The 16,184-nt window shown below is 32.6% G+C and overlaps 1 protein-coding gene and 2 pseudogenes across 1 annotated transcript; all 3 read right to left on the reverse strand.

Annotated features, from left to right (window-relative positions):
* Positions 1–1,760: 1,760 nt before the first annotated feature.
* LOC111026004 (NADH:ubiquinone oxidoreductase, 17.2kDa subunit) lies at positions 1,761–8,396 on the reverse strand. The gene is made up of 5 exons (XM_022303968.2): positions 8,217–8,396; positions 7,375–7,401; positions 3,209–3,303; positions 2,452–2,561; positions 1,761–2,099 (listed from the first exon to the last, which is right to left on the reverse strand). The coding sequence occupies exons 1-5, from the start codon at positions 8,303–8,305 to the stop codon at positions 1,941–1,943; spliced, it is 480 nt and encodes a 159-aa protein (XP_022159660.1). The 5' UTR covers positions 8,306–8,396; the 3' UTR covers positions 1,761–1,940.
* Positions 8,397–9,732: 1,336 nt separating this feature from the next.
* LOC111025037 (putative carbohydrate esterase At4g34215 pseudogene) lies at positions 9,733–10,852 on the reverse strand (annotated as a pseudogene).
* Positions 10,853–13,594: 2,742 nt separating this feature from the next.
* LOC111025047 (putative carbohydrate esterase At4g34215 pseudogene) lies at positions 13,595–14,704 on the reverse strand (annotated as a pseudogene).
* Positions 14,705–16,184: the final 1,480 nt, after the last annotated feature.

Here is a 16,184-nt window from a genome sequence, read left to right on the forward strand (position 1 = left end):
TTCTATAAAAATGAATACAAACAGTGGCAGATTTAGCCAGGTCCAGTGTGGATATAGCCCGAGCCCTCTTAACTTTTATTCTATTACTGGTCTCTTATCACGTGCCCCACAAATATTTCCAATTTACGCGATCATATATTAAAATTAATAATAAATTTATTAATTTATATTGAATAATTAATTTTTTTTATAAGTACTAAATTAAATAATTCTAACCACACCTCAAAATTTAGAAAAAAAAAATAGTAACAAATTATTTATGATGTATATTTTTTTCAATTATAAAGTATTTCAAAATATCTTATAAGGGATTGGTACATGCGTTTAACACTTTAGAAAAAAAGAAGGAAGAAAGACACTAAGCGGAGAAAACACATTTTTTTTGTAGAAAAAAGTAGAAGAGAGCGGGTTACGAAACCCAAATATCAATAAAACATATATATTTATTAAAATCATCTAATAAAAAAAAAGATCAAGATCTCACGACAATGATCAGCAAGCCAAAGGTGGATCATCAGATAAGATCAACAAACTTAAATGGTAGAAGTGAAAAATGTTGTACACTATTGAAATTCCAAAACTTTGAAATTGTCCATAAATTTTATAGTTAAGTTTTAGAAATAAATTAACAAAGCTTTTTATATTCAATCTTTTCATATTTAGACATTTTTAATGTGATGGTTCAATGTTAAAAGTTCAAGGATTAAGTTTATAATTTAACTATAATTATTCATAATAGTCTAATTGATAAAAATTTATTCCTTTATTAAGACTTTTTTTTTTAGTATAACATAGAGTATGATGAACTCGCAATCTTCTGAAAAGAGATATGCCTTAATCAGTTTGAGTATTTAAAATATATAAAATTTGCAGAAATTTAATGGCAAAGACAAAGTAATTTTTATGAAATTTAGATAGCAAAGTTGCTTATTTTTCTAAATATAAGAATTAAAATAGAATAAATATGAAAAAGTAGCAACTTTATAGGTCGTCTTCAGCTAGGTGGTTAAAGTCAGAAGTTTCAAACTACCTTTTTTTTGTTTTTTTGTTTTTTTAAATTTTAATACTTTCAAACAACTACATTTGTCGAACAGTGTTATGATTCAATATTTGGAACATTAATTAAAGTGATTCCAATTGGCTTCTAAAGACTTGTCGGCTTTCTCATGAGATAATTATCCAAACAAGTGTCCTCAAACATAAACACAAACGTGTTTAATTCATTTTTTTTTCCTTTTAAATTCATTGGGTGTTTATATGATAATTAGTGATGGTGGAACTAAGCAAAGTTTTGAGGTCCTAGACATTCTGAGATAGAGATTTCTTATTAGGGTACTCGTGGAGATCTTCGACAACGAGCTCATTTTAGCATCTCGTCAATAGTCTCTACGCGCAAAAGCTTATTAATCCTGCACTTCACGCAAATTCTTCTTTACATCCCCCAACTCCATAACAAAAATTGTACTCTAGTACTATTTTGATAGGAAAAAAAAAACAAAAGAACTGAAATAATATTAAAATATAAAAGATAAAGAACTACGATGACTCGAAAAAAAAAAAAATCAACGTACTTAGACCTTCCCTCTCCTAGGCACTCTCGAACCTACACTAACTAAACCAATGTAGTATTATTATACCTTGATCCTCTCCACACTCCCCAAAACAGATACTAATCTAATTACCAATATGCCCTTAATATTCTAATAATATTCCCGACAACCAACCAAATAATTGCATTGAAGAAAAGAGATTGGCAGAGATGGCCGCAACAATGAATTTGCTAAAATTTGAAAATCAGAAACTGATGCAGAAAATTCCTCGTCATGTGTGTTATGTAGTGAACATATTGAAAAGAACTCAGAGGTTGCGTAGGTAACAAGTGGCTTATTCAGAAACAAGACAACCAAATATCCCAAGGAGGAGAAGGGGAGAAAGACAAATTACTTGGACTTGGTTGGTTGCCACGACTGGTATCGAGTCCAATCTCTCTGTCCAGGATTAAGGGCATGTCCCTTGGAGTGGTAGATAAATTCGTCACCTTCCCCAGAGAAATTCTCCCTGTGCTCTATTCCATATCTACTAGGTTTCAACATCAGAAGCTGCAAAATATTTTTCTTATTAATCACCACATGCCAAGGTGATAACGTTTTTCCTTTTATTATTATTATTATTTATTATTATTCTGGTCAATTACAGATTTGACCCATAGGACTTGGGCCGATTTTCAATTTCATCATCATATAGAAGATTCGATTTGATCCATATGGTTTAGACTTAGTTTCAATTTGATCTCATGGTTTTAAAAGTTCAAAATGGATCACTATAGTTCAGAGGTCTAAACAAACCATGGAATCAAATTAGAACTTTTAGAACCACAGGGACCAAATTAAAACCAAACAGGAATCAAATTGGAACTTTCAAAATCATTGGAACCTTGGTAGGGGGACTTACCTCGTCTCCTGTGTGATCAGTTACATGGTGGAGCCAACCATGCCATTCGGGTGGTACCTGAGAAGCATTATATCGACCCTTTTCTGCATATTCAACCCACCTGTGTCTTCCTACAGAAATGTCAGATTCACTGGCTCAGATTTCCCCAAACATAAAAGAAAAGGGTAGAGAACTAATAATTACAAAAATATTTAAGAGTTATTAAGAGTTCAAATAATGTTCACAAACTCTTTGGTGAACATGGAACAAGAAAATGTGTGAAATTGGTAAACAAGATATAAATGCGTCATCCTACATATGTGAGTTCCTTTCATTTACTTCCAAAGGAAAAAAATTTTGCTCCAGTAAGCTTTTGTAGAATTTCTTAACAGCGAGATATCATTAGCAGGAATTGGGAAACTAGTAAAGCGAGCAATGCAAGGAAATGTAGAACTACTGCATCACTTTGTAACAAGAAATATAATCAATCTGTTTGAATTGACATGCGTATTATTTTAACAATATTAAATATGATGGAAAAGTTTTTAAAAGGAAGAGTAAAAATTCTTAATTATAATTTGTTTAAAACATATATGCAACTTAATCTACCAGACAAAGATGAGGATAATATGGTAAGTTTCTTAACCAACTATTGTATATGTTGACTATGAATTATACATCATTCGGATTAATATTTCTTAAGCAATGATTGGTATGTCTCTGTATATAAATTATATGAAACTCATACTAAACATAATTATACGGAAAAAAAAAATACCATATTGAGTCTGTTCATCAACCCTCTGGTAATATTTATTACCAAATTTATCAATACCCACAAGTGTTGCACCAATGTTATGGATTTTGGTTTGCCTGAATAAGCAAAATAAGAGATGATAAAGGTTGCTATTAATTCGAGATGATAAAGGTTGCTATTAATTCGAGATGATAAAGATTTCTGTTCTAAACCAATAAAATGCATAATTTGCAAGGAAACGGAATTATTCAATGTCTAAATGAGACCAAAAAAATTATTAATGTCAACATAAATGCCAAAAATAACGGCTTCATGGCTATATTGTTGATGGATATTCCAAAATAATCATGAAAACCATTAAAAAAATTGCACAGATCATCTGAATCAAGGAAAAAACTAACACATGGATTAATAGGTTGAGAATGCACTTTTTAGCACCTCAAGGCATGGATAGAAATGCTATTAGGATAGAACTAGGAATATTAGTAGGTTAGTAAGGGTATATTAGAGCTTGGTTGGTAACGTTCCTGTTTCTTGTTTCTTGTTTCCAATTTTGTCGAGAAACCTAAGCATTTGGCAACTATTATTTCTTATTCCTCATTTTTAATGGTACAGAAATTTCGAAAACAACGAAATCAAGCTTTTTGTTTTGGGTTCCTGTTCCCAATTTTTTACATAACATTAATAAAAAAAAATTGTCTAATCATTCTTAACTTATAAAATGCATAATAAATATTAAAAAGTAATAACAACATACAAAATTTTGAATATTTAAAATTTTTACTATTTGAATTTAAAATTTAATGGTTACCTCACTTTTTAAAAGAAAAATAATAATAATAACAATGAATGGTTACCGAATACAATTATGTTTTTCTTTAGTAAAAAAGAAAAAACAAGAAATGATAACGTTACCAAACGGACCCTTAGTCAAGTTATTGGTAATAAATAGAGGGAGTGGAATAAGATGAGGTAGGCATTGATAAACGGAGTGGGATGCCCTCCAAATGGGCATTTGGTTCGCAAACCTCCAAAACCATTTTATAACTAATGTTGTATTTCCGAGTTCAAAGGAGCCCACTCCCATTCCCCGTGACAAATAGGAAGGGAAGTCCTCATTTGACCAAGTTACTAGTGTGCCAATATGTGCCTCCATTCGACATAAAGTCTCTTACAATCTTTTCCAAGGAATTGATAACCTTACAAAGGGCTTTCAACAAAGAAAAGTAATATAATCATCAGAGTGTGGCCTAGTGATCAATAAGGACCAATGTAAATAGCAAATGGCTTAGAGAGAATGGGTTCAAACCATGGTAACCACCTACCTAAGATTTAATATCCTACTAGTTACCTTGGCAACCAAATATAGTAAGGTCAGGCAGTTGTCTCATGAGATTAGTCGAGGTGCGCGCAAGCTAGCCCAGACACTCAAGGATATCAAAAAAAACAAAGAAAAGTAATATATTGAAAGACTATTTGAGAACGGATTGAGCAAGAATCTATCTACTTTCAAGGCTTCCCTATTTGTCTAGCTTGAGTTTGAATTTGTCAATAAAAGGATCCCAAAAAGACACTGTTCTCTGATTACCACCAAGGGGAAAACCAAGATAGGCAAAGGGTAAGACTTCTGTTCTGCAACCAAGTAACAGAAGCTATCGAATCCACCTCTGAGGCTGTTTCGTTCAGAATTAGAGATATAGCAGCTCCTTTCAAGAAAAGGCTCAAGCTAAACCGCAAATTTCTTGGGAGCTTTTTCTTTAGAGTTCTTGTCAATAGAGACGACCTCCCCTTCTTCCTCAGACTCTTCAATGAGATAGCCTTCCAATTCTTACATTGCCTTATAAAGATGGATTGAGCCTCTAAATCTGGAATTGGTAAGATTGCAAAAGGAAGTGCTTTCTTGCGAAAAGGCTTGGGTTAGAAGAAAGTTGGAGCTGCAATACGAATGGAAGGAGTTAGGTGATGGTTACATTAAAATTTTTGCAAAATACAAAGCTTTGGGTCTAGAAGATGAGCCGAGAGTTTAAATATTATTGAAGTTCAATCGTTTGATGGATGGAGTTTTTTGCAAAAAATTTCAGTTTTTTCCACTCTCTGATGATGTTTATGCAGTCTTCCACCAAGATTGAAGGGATCGGTTCAGATTCTTTTGGTGCGTCTCCTTATAAATTCTCTTGGTAGATAGCCTTTCCTTTTCTTATTCTTCAAGTCACCCACAGCCTCTGCAGCCACTAAATAGCACCTAGGATTTGACGACCTTCAACAAACGCAACTTGGGCATTATCTATAATAAGGGGCAGCACCTATTTCATTCTCTCAGCAAGCACCTTGACGATGATTTTGTAGAGAGACGTAACTAGGCTAATAGATCCAAAATCACTAACCTTAGTGGCTCTACCTTTATTTGGAATAAGGCAAATATAGGTCTTGTTAATGCAGTTGTTTGTAATTCTGTTTTCAAAACAATCTTACACCCCTACCAAATCAGACTTCAAAATGTTCCAAGCTTTTTTCATAAACTCACTGGCCATACCATCCTGTCCGGGAGGCTTCAAACAATCCAAATCAGCAATGACCTTATAAATTTCCACTTCCTGAAAAGAAATTTCAAGATTTTCACTCCAGTTCGTTCACATGGGGGACCAACTTAGGTAGTCAAGAGTAAAACGTGGTTCTTTTGCATCAGCATACAGATTGGGGAAGTACTTCACTATTTCCTTGACTATGTCCCCTTCTGAAATTAGGTTCCTCCCACCCTCTATCTCTAAAGAGGAAATAAAGTTCCTACGCTAGAAGCCCATCGGTGAAAGAAACTTGTGTATTCTCCCCCTAGTTCAGCCACTGTATTTACATTTCTGGTACCAGATACGCTGCTCCTTTATAATAGTTTCTAAAAGTTCTGCCTTAAGTTCCGTTCTCATTCCATCAATTGATAAAATTGCATAATGTTTTAGTTTTTTAATTCTGGGGAAAATTCAAGTAATCAAGCTCATGGAGAGTTTTTGACAAGAAGAAATCTTAGGGATGAGGAAGTGGAAGATTTTTTTGCTTTTCTACAATTAGTTGAGGGAGTTTTTGTCATTAGAAGTGAAGATAAAAGAATTTGAGCACTGGATGCAGTAGGCTTTTCAGTTAAATCTTTGTTTACAGAATTGACAAGGGTCCTCTACCTAAATATCTCGTTGATGCAATGCGGAAGTATAAAAGGCCTAGAAATGTTAATATTTTGGTCTGGTTAGTGTCTCAGAAAGGACTTAATTTCAGCTGAAATTTTATGAAAAAGATGCCACTAATTTGTGCACGAGTTGGTGCTTTTTATGTGAAAATTGAAAAAGCAGGACTAAAAGCAATACTTTCACTCTGTTATGTAGTCATAGGTTGAAAAGTCGAGGATAATTGTTATGAATTAACATGGTCAAAGCAACATTGTGCATTATTCTGGTGGAAAGAAAGCAACGGGTCTTTGAAGACAAACAGCCTTCTTGGGAAAATGGATTTGTGTTGATTAAAATTTTTGCAACATCATGGTGCAGGTAAACTTCATCTAATGACTTTGGATGTTATCCTTATAATATCATTGTATCTTCTTTGGGTGCAGTCATTTAATAACTCTATAACATTTTTTAATACATATTTTTTGAGTTCCACAATGTGGGGTTGGATATTCAAACCCACGACTTTTTGGTCGGGGATATATGCATTAACTTGAGAATATAATATTTTTGAAGACATCTTTGTAATGCAATGCTCTAAAAATGAGCTCTTTCTAGGATATTGTAACTTCTCACTGATCAATGAAAAGTTCCTATTTCATGCCAAAAAAAAGAAATTAAATCTTAGTGGTGCTTATAAAAAAAAGGGCTACCTTGAACCTGTAATTTGTTAAGTCCTTGTTATTATTACTCAGAATATCAAAACTAAGCCAATCATAGAACATTCAAGTTCTCATCATGAGCCATAATCCTTATCATAGATTCTAAGACATTCCCTATCAACAATACTTACTAGGTACAAAGTAGACCTCTCATGCTAGCACAAACAACATGTCAAGGAAAGCCCACTATTTTTCTATGTGCACGGCCACTTGTGTTTATACGTGCGTGCGTGCGTGTGCAGGGGCGGGGGGTGTTACGAATAAATCAAAGTATAGGAAAGCTCCTAATATTGTACTAGCAAATTTAACTTACAATAGGTTTCCATCGCCAAGGCATTTCCTGCAAGATTAAAACGAAAAAAGATGAGCAGAGTTCAAATTCTAATATAGGGTAAAAGATGGATACAATATCCCATTTTACAAAATGAACAAAAAAGTACAACCAATGATTGATTAACAAGGACAGCACGTACTCAGACCAAGTATTTTGAGCACATCATTCAACCGTGAATCAAATTCTTCGAGGAAAGCAAAAAATCAAACTTCCATTTACGAAGACCTCTTTAAACAACCAAAAATCCTCATGCCTGTACTCACATATCTAAAATTGAAGAAGTACTAAATGAAAAACGCCAGTTCACGCAGCTGAAAGGTACAATTTGAGTTTCACAGGTATATCAACTTTTTTAGGTAAACCAGATCAACCGCTGATGGTTGGCGTAAAATGGAAAAAATTTAGGCAACACCACAAATTGAAGGTCATCAAAGGTGAATTTGCATGTATCATTTCCGAATTCCCTTTAACCCAGCACATTCCATATCTACACAAATACAAATCTGCAAAAACAATCCAAAATAGCACACTCTAAGACTATGGGGACAGCACATAATCTGAGACGTGTAACATTTTTACGCTGCTTTTCGTGACCGAAACATTCAAACTGGGAAAGAAACACTCATGATCATTGAACATCAAAACAGCCTTTTCCAGAACCCAAAGAGAATCCTTGCCACATTACATTAACTAAGCATAAAAGAAATAAAGGGCACGAATTAGAACGCGAATTCGAATTCGACTACTCTAATCAAGTAAAAAACCCTCAGATTTCACAGAAACCATGAATCGAAAAAGAATAACAGAGAAGAAAATTATACAAGTAGCCTTCTTCCTTCAGCTCTCTCCAGAAATTGCCGATCCCTTTGTCTTTGATCGACTTCAGAACCCCTCGCACCACCGACGCCATTTCTCTGCCTCGCTGTGCTTCCTCTTCCGATTCTCGATGGTTAATTTTCTATCAGTTTCAGTCGCCTTGATTCCGCTCCCTAAATCAAATGAGGAGATGTACACGTGGACGGTGAAGAGGCTACTTGCAAATTTAAGGAGGGCAAATATCAATTTTGATCTTTTACCCTTTTAGACTTTGGACTATCAAGTTTCAAACTTAAATTTATCAAATAAGTGGTAGATTGAGAAAAATAATACAATCTTTTTCTTTGTTTCAACTTCCAATGTATTTTAATGCACTGTATTAAAAAAAAAATCCAGTGCATTTTTTTCTAAAAAAAAAGAAAAAAAAAACAACTAAAAAATGTGATAAACTTATCACATGGCATAATTCTTTTAAAAATAAAATACCACCTTATTAAAAAAATAAAACCGCAATGAATAAATAAATAATGCATTTTGTTTCAACTTACCACACGGCATGTTAACCAAAGCATTGATGTGGGAAAGAATATCCCTTTGAAATTCTTCCCCAAATCCAAAATATTCACCCGCCAAGTAAAATGCACGTAATTGATAGGTGCCTTAATGAATTGAGCTAACTTCAAATTTACATATTTCGTTTATTACACTAAAACATATCTTTTCCATTATAAAATATCTAATTTTTTGGGTGCTAATAATATTTTAAATATAAACCATTTTTCTCTGTCATTGGATAAATATCATACTTCAACAAATTAAAGTCATTTATAATTATAGCACGGTGAATAGATCATATTTTATAGTTCTTTTTGCTTTGATTGTATTATTTGCTATTTATCCTCTAAAATTGAAAGAAAGTAGATTTATTATTACAAAAGGAAGCATGACTTTTTTTTAACAATACCGGTGTGAGAATTTGAATATTTGATCAAGGATATATATATTTGAACTAATTGATTTATGTTGTCAATAAGTACATGACATTGTGAATGTTTCAGCATTTCTAAGTTATTTATTAGTGTCATGCTTACTTTCAAATGAAAGACTATAGATTTTGTAAGTGATGATATTATGACAACCTTGTAGAGACTAAGTATATGAATTCTAAAAATTAAAACTAAAATTGGATAAGAAAACTTGGTAGGAGGGAAGGAGGGGAGGGAATAACTATTGAGTTAGAAAGTCTATACATTACCAAAAGAGTCAAACTATCCAACAAAATCGATCAAAATAAAAAATTAGTCAAATTGAACCGAATGACTCTAAATATAGTATATTAGATTAAAAAAATAGTTTTTAAACTACCGTATGGTAGTAATTTTTATATATTTTTTGGCACTAAATGTTGTAGAATCCGAACACTATATATTTTTTTCTTTTTAGTGAACAAATATTGTACTAAAAGTTATATTTATATACGAGTTTTCATTACGTTGAGATGAAATAGAGATGAGAGAGGTATGAAAGAGGGTGTAAAGATTATTTTTTTTATAGATAATATAAAAATGTTAAAAGATATTAAAGATAGAAAACCAATCGGATCAGAGCAATTGGCCATAGTGAGAGAGGTAGGTGTCAGCCAACCATTTGCCCAAAGCAATCTCGGTCTTGACATTATAATGACCACGATCCAAGTTAAAGCCTTCCCCGGTGATAGTGTTCACTAATTTCAAGGCGTCAATGGTCACAATGTTCAGTAGCTCTCGTTGAACTGCATCTTCTGCTGCCCTTACTGTTGGCAAATCATGAGTATCATGCTCTATAAACGTGTCGTAGCCGGCTATTTTTATAACAATGATGGGTAAAAATCGAGGCTTGATATCATTGCGAATGTCGGTGAAGAACTTCTTCAGGTTGTTTTTGTATCTACTAGCAGTGTCCCTGCTGGCCGCATCACTTTCCCCTTGTAACCAGAAAAGAGCACGCACCACCCCACCTTCTCGATCTGATGCTTGGATTCGTTCAATGAAATTCTTGTAAAAAGTTGCACTAGTATTGCTAGGGTTCTTTACCCATTGTTCGATCAGAGTGCCACCTCTAGCACAAGGAACTAAACCTACAGAACCGACCTTTGACCCGCCTTTGGCCTGCAGCTGGTGAGCAAATGCAATTGCTGAACCAACTCCAACTGTCTTGTTTATGTCAATTCCCTCGTGGACAGGCTCTCGTGCTACCTCCCATTGACGCTCAGGGTTCAATCGAAGGATGGATGGATCAGGTTGAGCCTCGGGTGGGACATACCCATCCCACACAAGGTTGCCTGATCGATCTTTCTCAACCCCACCTCGACCAGCCATGTTGCTCTGACCGGCGAGGATGAATATGTTCTTAGGAGAAGTAGCCCCTGAAAGGGAAGGGCCACATAGAATCATACATAACAAGATCGATAGTCTCAATAAAGCCATTTGACCCTTTGTGTCTGTGCAAATAAACACAGAAGGAAAGTGTAAACGAATGGAAATGACTTTTACTTACGTAAAAAAATGTAAACTTTCCCTTGTGTCTATTTGCACAGACACAACTACTCTTCGTCCGAAACTCTAATCTTTTTTTTTTTTTTGTTGGTTGGCTAATCCTTGCCTCTGCCTTTCTCCATTATGATCCTCACTTTTTATATGCAATTTTGGTTCTATTTTTAGTATGATATAGCTTTTAAAGTTAAATTTTATTGGTTAATATTCGTAGGTAGTGAGTGTTTGTCGGCCTAAGTCATTTTAGATTCCACCCGGTTACTAAAAAAAGAAAAAAAAAACTCAAAAGAAAATTTATTTTTATTTTGGTTAAATTATAATTTTTTTTAAAAAAATTTGGTAAAGGATAAAATTATAAGTTTGATCAATAAAACTAGTGTGTTTTTCTAACGAGTCACTTGACTTTTAATGTTATGTCAAATAAAACAATCTTCGTCGCTTGCAATACTGCAAGGGTAGAATGTTAAGTTTTAACATAGATGATGAAAAAATAGCTGTCATTCGACTAGGTAACAACATTAAAAAATAAGTTAAAAGACTTTTTAAAGATTTGATTTCACAGATTATCAATTAATTTTATTTATTCTCTTATGATTTCTAGTCAAAAATTCTAATTTATCCAACTGGCAAGTTTGACCTAATTTTTATTTCAATTCCAATATCCCTATTTAAAATTAAAAATTATAAACTTATTAAAAACATATTCTTTATGTGCCTCGTAAGATTTGGTAGGTCTCTCGACCTAACGAAATCTCTATATTGAATTATTAATATATAATCTAAATTCTCCTCTCCTCATAATCTAAGCCTAAATGAACTTTTCTACAGTAGTAAATAAGCATTAGGAACATAATAATTCAAACCATCATGAATAAAAGAATAAACTAGAAATCAAAAGCATTTAATTATGAAAACAAATAGGATTTGTTCAACCTGATATGAAAATTAGAATCAAACAAGAAGGAAACTAAAGAAGTAGATCAAATTGAAAGTTAGGGTAAAAATTATTATACCTTGATAAGTTAATAAAAATTGAGTTTTGTTCCCAAGAAAATTATTCAAACAAAAGATTATAAAAGGTAAAAATTACAATACTTATTCAAATTTTAGGTAAACATTAGGTAAACATTGCTGCAATTGTCCAAGATGACTGTTAAAATCGATAAAACTAGTAAAAATTAATACTTCTTACCATGAACTTGGTAAAAATTACATTTTCACTAATTTTAATTATAGAATTTTGGACCAGGAAAAAATAGTGAAACAATTTTGGAAAACTTGGCGCAAAAATACGATCGTACTACTCCTAAAATTGACAAGTTAGTTACATTGTTCCTTAAACTTTTAATTTCATGAAATTAAATCATAAACTTACATAAATATTACAATATTTACCTAAATCTCAATAAGTTTCGCAATTTTCACCTTTATTAAACTTTGATTTGAAAAATAAAATCACTAAAAAAAAATATTCTCATATGTGATCCAACGAATTCACACTTGGAGCTTTGAAGAGGCACTCAAGTGCTTGAAGGAGAAAGAAAGAGAAGCTCTCAGTAGGATAAGGAGGAGATTCAGTCCCCAAGAACCCAAAGGACAAAGACAAGGTAGCAAGGCCTCGAAGACCGGAATTCTTGCATCTTCTTCCCTATTCTTCTTCTCATTTTATTCTTTTTAAAAATGTAAAGATCTCCCGGTACTCAAAAGTCTTAGAATCAAATGTCTTCTCCTATGGTATATGTTATGTTCGAGAAAGGGAGATTGTTGTAATCACTTTTCTTGCGTGAATCTTTCTTTCATACCACCAGGAAGCCTAGCTTTCACAAATAAACAAGGGGAAGAAAGCAAAAAGGATGAAGACATATGAATCCACCAATTACGACAAAGTTGACTTGCGTCAACCTCGAACAACGACATTGGGATAGGACTGGGTTCCCCACTCTCTGAAGCCGAACAAAGTGTCACATATTATACTAAAAAATTGTGGGCTCTTGTAACCTACCTATGATCCTATAAATATCTCAATTTTTAACTGTCTCTCGAATACAAGTTATTTCTTCATACTAATTAACACAATTTAATTCTTAAGAATCTATTCAGAACTTTTAAAGTATAAGAATTAAATAAACATTACTTTAAAAGTTTATAAACATATACCTTTTATTTCAATAATATCTTGCATTTTTTAAATTTAAATATTTAGTTTATAAGATTAAAACATATCTTTTTAATTATGAAATATCTAATTTTTCGGGTGCCTATAAATCTCAAAATTTTTCTCCCTAATTAATAAATACCTTACTTCAACAAATTAAAGTCATTTATAACTCAGGCATTAGGAATATCATATTTTGCAACTGTTTTTGGGTTTTGAAGAATGTATTAATGTCTATATTATTTATCCTCTAAAATTGAAAGCTATCCTTTAAAGTAGTTTATTATTACAAAAGCAAGCATAAAATTTTTTTAAATAACATATTGGGTGTGAGAATTTGAACCTATAATTTTTTGATCGAATATATTTCATTGATAGGTGGTATAAATTATTAATTAATACGATATGATTTTTCGAGTAGATTTTGTAAGTGAGACATTATAACAAACTTGTAGAGTCTAAGCATACGACTTCAAAAAATTAAAATTAGAATTGGATAATTAGAGAATATATATATATATGAAGTAACACCACAAAATATAGGAAAGAATAGATTTACTTTTTTCCCTTTAATGAAAAAATATTGTACTAGAAGTTATATTTATATACTTGAATGATATTACTAGTTATTTGATTGTTTTATTTATTGAATTGGCCTGAAATATTTATTATGTTGAGATAAAATAGAGATGAGAGGTATGAAAGAGGGTGTAAGGATTATTTTTATATAGATAATATAAAAATGTTAAAAGATATTAATGATAGAAAACTAATAGGATTAGAGTAATTGGCCATAGTGGGAGAGGTAGGTGTCAGCCAACCATTTGCCCAAAGCAATCTCAGTCTTGAAATTATAATGACCACGATCCGAGTTAAAGCCTTCCCCGGTGACAGTGTTCACCAATTTCAAGGCGTCGATAGTCACAATGTTCGGTAGCTCTCGTTGAACTGCATCTTCTGCTGCCCTTACTGCTGGCAAATCATGGGTATCATGCTCCATAAACGTGTCGTAGCCAGCTATTTTTACAACAATGATGGGTAAAAATCGAGGCTTGATATCATTGCGAATGTCGGTGAAGAATTTCTTCAGGTTGTTTTTGTATCTACTAGCAGTGTCTCTGCTGGCCGCATCACTTTCCCCTTGCAACCAAAAAAGAGCACGCACCACCCCACCTTCTCGATCCGATGCTTGAATTCGTTCAATGAAATTCTTGTAAAAAGTCGCACTAGTATTGCTAGGGTTTTTTACCCATTGTTCGATTAGAGTGCCACCTCTAGCACAAGGAACTAAGCCCACAGAACCGACCTTTGACCCGCCTTTGGCCTGTAGCTGGTGAGCAAATGCAATTGCTGAACCAACTCCAACTGTCTTGTTTATGTCGATTCCCTCATGGACAGGCTCTCGTGCTACCTCCCATTGACGCTCAGGGTTCAATCGAAGGATGGATGGGTCGGGTTGAGCCTCGGGTGGGACATATCCATCCCATACAAGGTTGCCTGATCGATCTTTCTCAACCCCACCTCGACCAGCCATGTTGCTCTGACCGGCGAGGATGAATATGTTCTTAGGAGAAGTAGCCCCTGAAAGGGAAGGGCCACATAGAATCATACATAACAAGATCGATAGTCTCAATAAAGTCATTTGACCTTTTGTGTCTGTGCAAATAAACACAGAAGGAAAGTGTAAATGAATGGAAATGACTTTTACTAATGTAAAAAAATGTAAACTTTCCCTTGTGTCTATTTGCACAAACACAACTACTCTTCCTCAGAAACTCTAATCTTTTTTTTTGGTTGGCTAATCCTTGCCTCTGCCTTTCTCCACTATGATCCTCACTTTTTATATGCAATTTTGGTTCTATTTTTAGTATGATATAGCTTTTAAAGTTAAATTTTATTGGTTAATATTTGTGGTGAGTGAGTGTTTGTCGGCCTAAATCATGTTAGATCTCACCCCATTTGTTATTTATATATAATACTAAATAAAAAATAAAAAACTAAGAAAGAAATTTTATTTTATTTTGGTTAAATTATATTTTTTTTTAAAAATAGAAATGGGTAAAATTATAAGTTGATCACTAAACTAATATGTTTTTCTAATCACTTTTTTCGCAACTTGCAATATCGCAAGGGGTAAAAAGATAAAGATAAAAACAAATGTTAAAAGACCTTTAACGATTTGATTTCACCTTATTGATTTCTAAAATCACGGTGAATTAATTTTATCTATTCTTTCATGATTTGTAGTCAAAAAATCTAATTCATCCGACTTGCAAGTTTGACCTAATTTTTAATTGCAATTCCAATATTCCTATCTAAAATTAAAAATTAGAAACTTATTAACAACAAATTCTTTAGGTCTTGTAGGTCTCTCGACTCACATGATAATTCAAAAGAATAAACTAAAAAACATTTATTTATGAAAACAAATAGAATTCATCAACTCTCTAGAAGAGATGATGGTTCAACCTGATATGAAAATTAGAATCAAACAAGAAGGAAACTAAAGAAGTAGATCAAACTGAAAGTTAGGGTAAAAATTAATATGCCTTCCTAAGTTCATGGAAAAATGAGTTTTTTTTCCAAGAAAATTATTCAAATAAAAGATTATCAAAAAGTAAAAATTATCACACTTATTCATGTTTGAGGTAAAAATTAATACTTCTTACCATGAACTTGGTAAAAATTACATTTTCACTAATTTTAATTATAGAATTTTTTACTAGGAAAAAATAATGAAACAATTTTCAAAAACTTGGAGTAAAAATACAATCGTACCACTCGTAAAAAGAATTTCCAAAAAACTCGTTAACCGGCGGTATTCAAATAAAGATGTTATTTCCTTTTCGTCTGAAACCGTGACACACATTTAGGTTACAATCCCCGAATAAAGATTTAATAAAAAAGAAAGGACAAAAAATGATTTTTGTTTTTTAACAATTCGGGGAATAGAAGTTGAACTTCCTTTTGGTTCTCCCGAAAAAAAAAACTTTCGTTAAACCCATTTTAATAAAAGAACTCGAAAAAAAAATTAAAAATTTGAAACAGAAGCTTTTACAAGTTAGTTATATTGTACCTTAAACTTTTAATTTCATGAAATTAAATCATAAACTTGTATAAATGTTGCAATATTTACCTAAATCTCAATAAGTTTAACCATTTTTGCCTTTATTAGACTTTCATTTGAAAAATAAAATCACAAAAAAAAAAAAAAAAACTCTCATATGTGATCCAAAGTGTCATTCCCGTCTCTGCTCTCAAAATCATTCTTCCTTGCAAAATTCCTC

This window comes from Momordica charantia (genome assembly GCF_013281855.1).
Source record: "Momordica charantia cultivar OHB3-1 chromosome 6 unlocalized genomic scaffold, Mcharantia_2.0 BLBB01000006.1, whole genome shotgun sequence".
In the NCBI taxonomy this organism is placed as follows: Eukaryota; Viridiplantae; Streptophyta; class Magnoliopsida; order Cucurbitales; family Cucurbitaceae; genus Momordica; species Momordica charantia.

Bases quoted from the DNA above. Each gene is read 5' to 3' on its own strand.
- LOC111026004 (XM_022303968.2), bottom strand. From the start codon at position 8,305: ATGGCGTCGGTGGTGCGAGGGGTTCTGAAGTCGATCAAAGACAAAGGG. The intron at 7,402-8,216 runs GTATAATTTTCT...TTAATCTTGCAG, and splicing joins CTGAAGGAAGAAGGCTACTT to GAAATGCCTTGGCGATGGAA. The intron at 2,562-3,208 runs GTATTTTTTTTT...ACATTTCTGTAG, and splicing joins TGATGAACAGACTCAATATG to GAAGACACAGGTGGGTTGAA.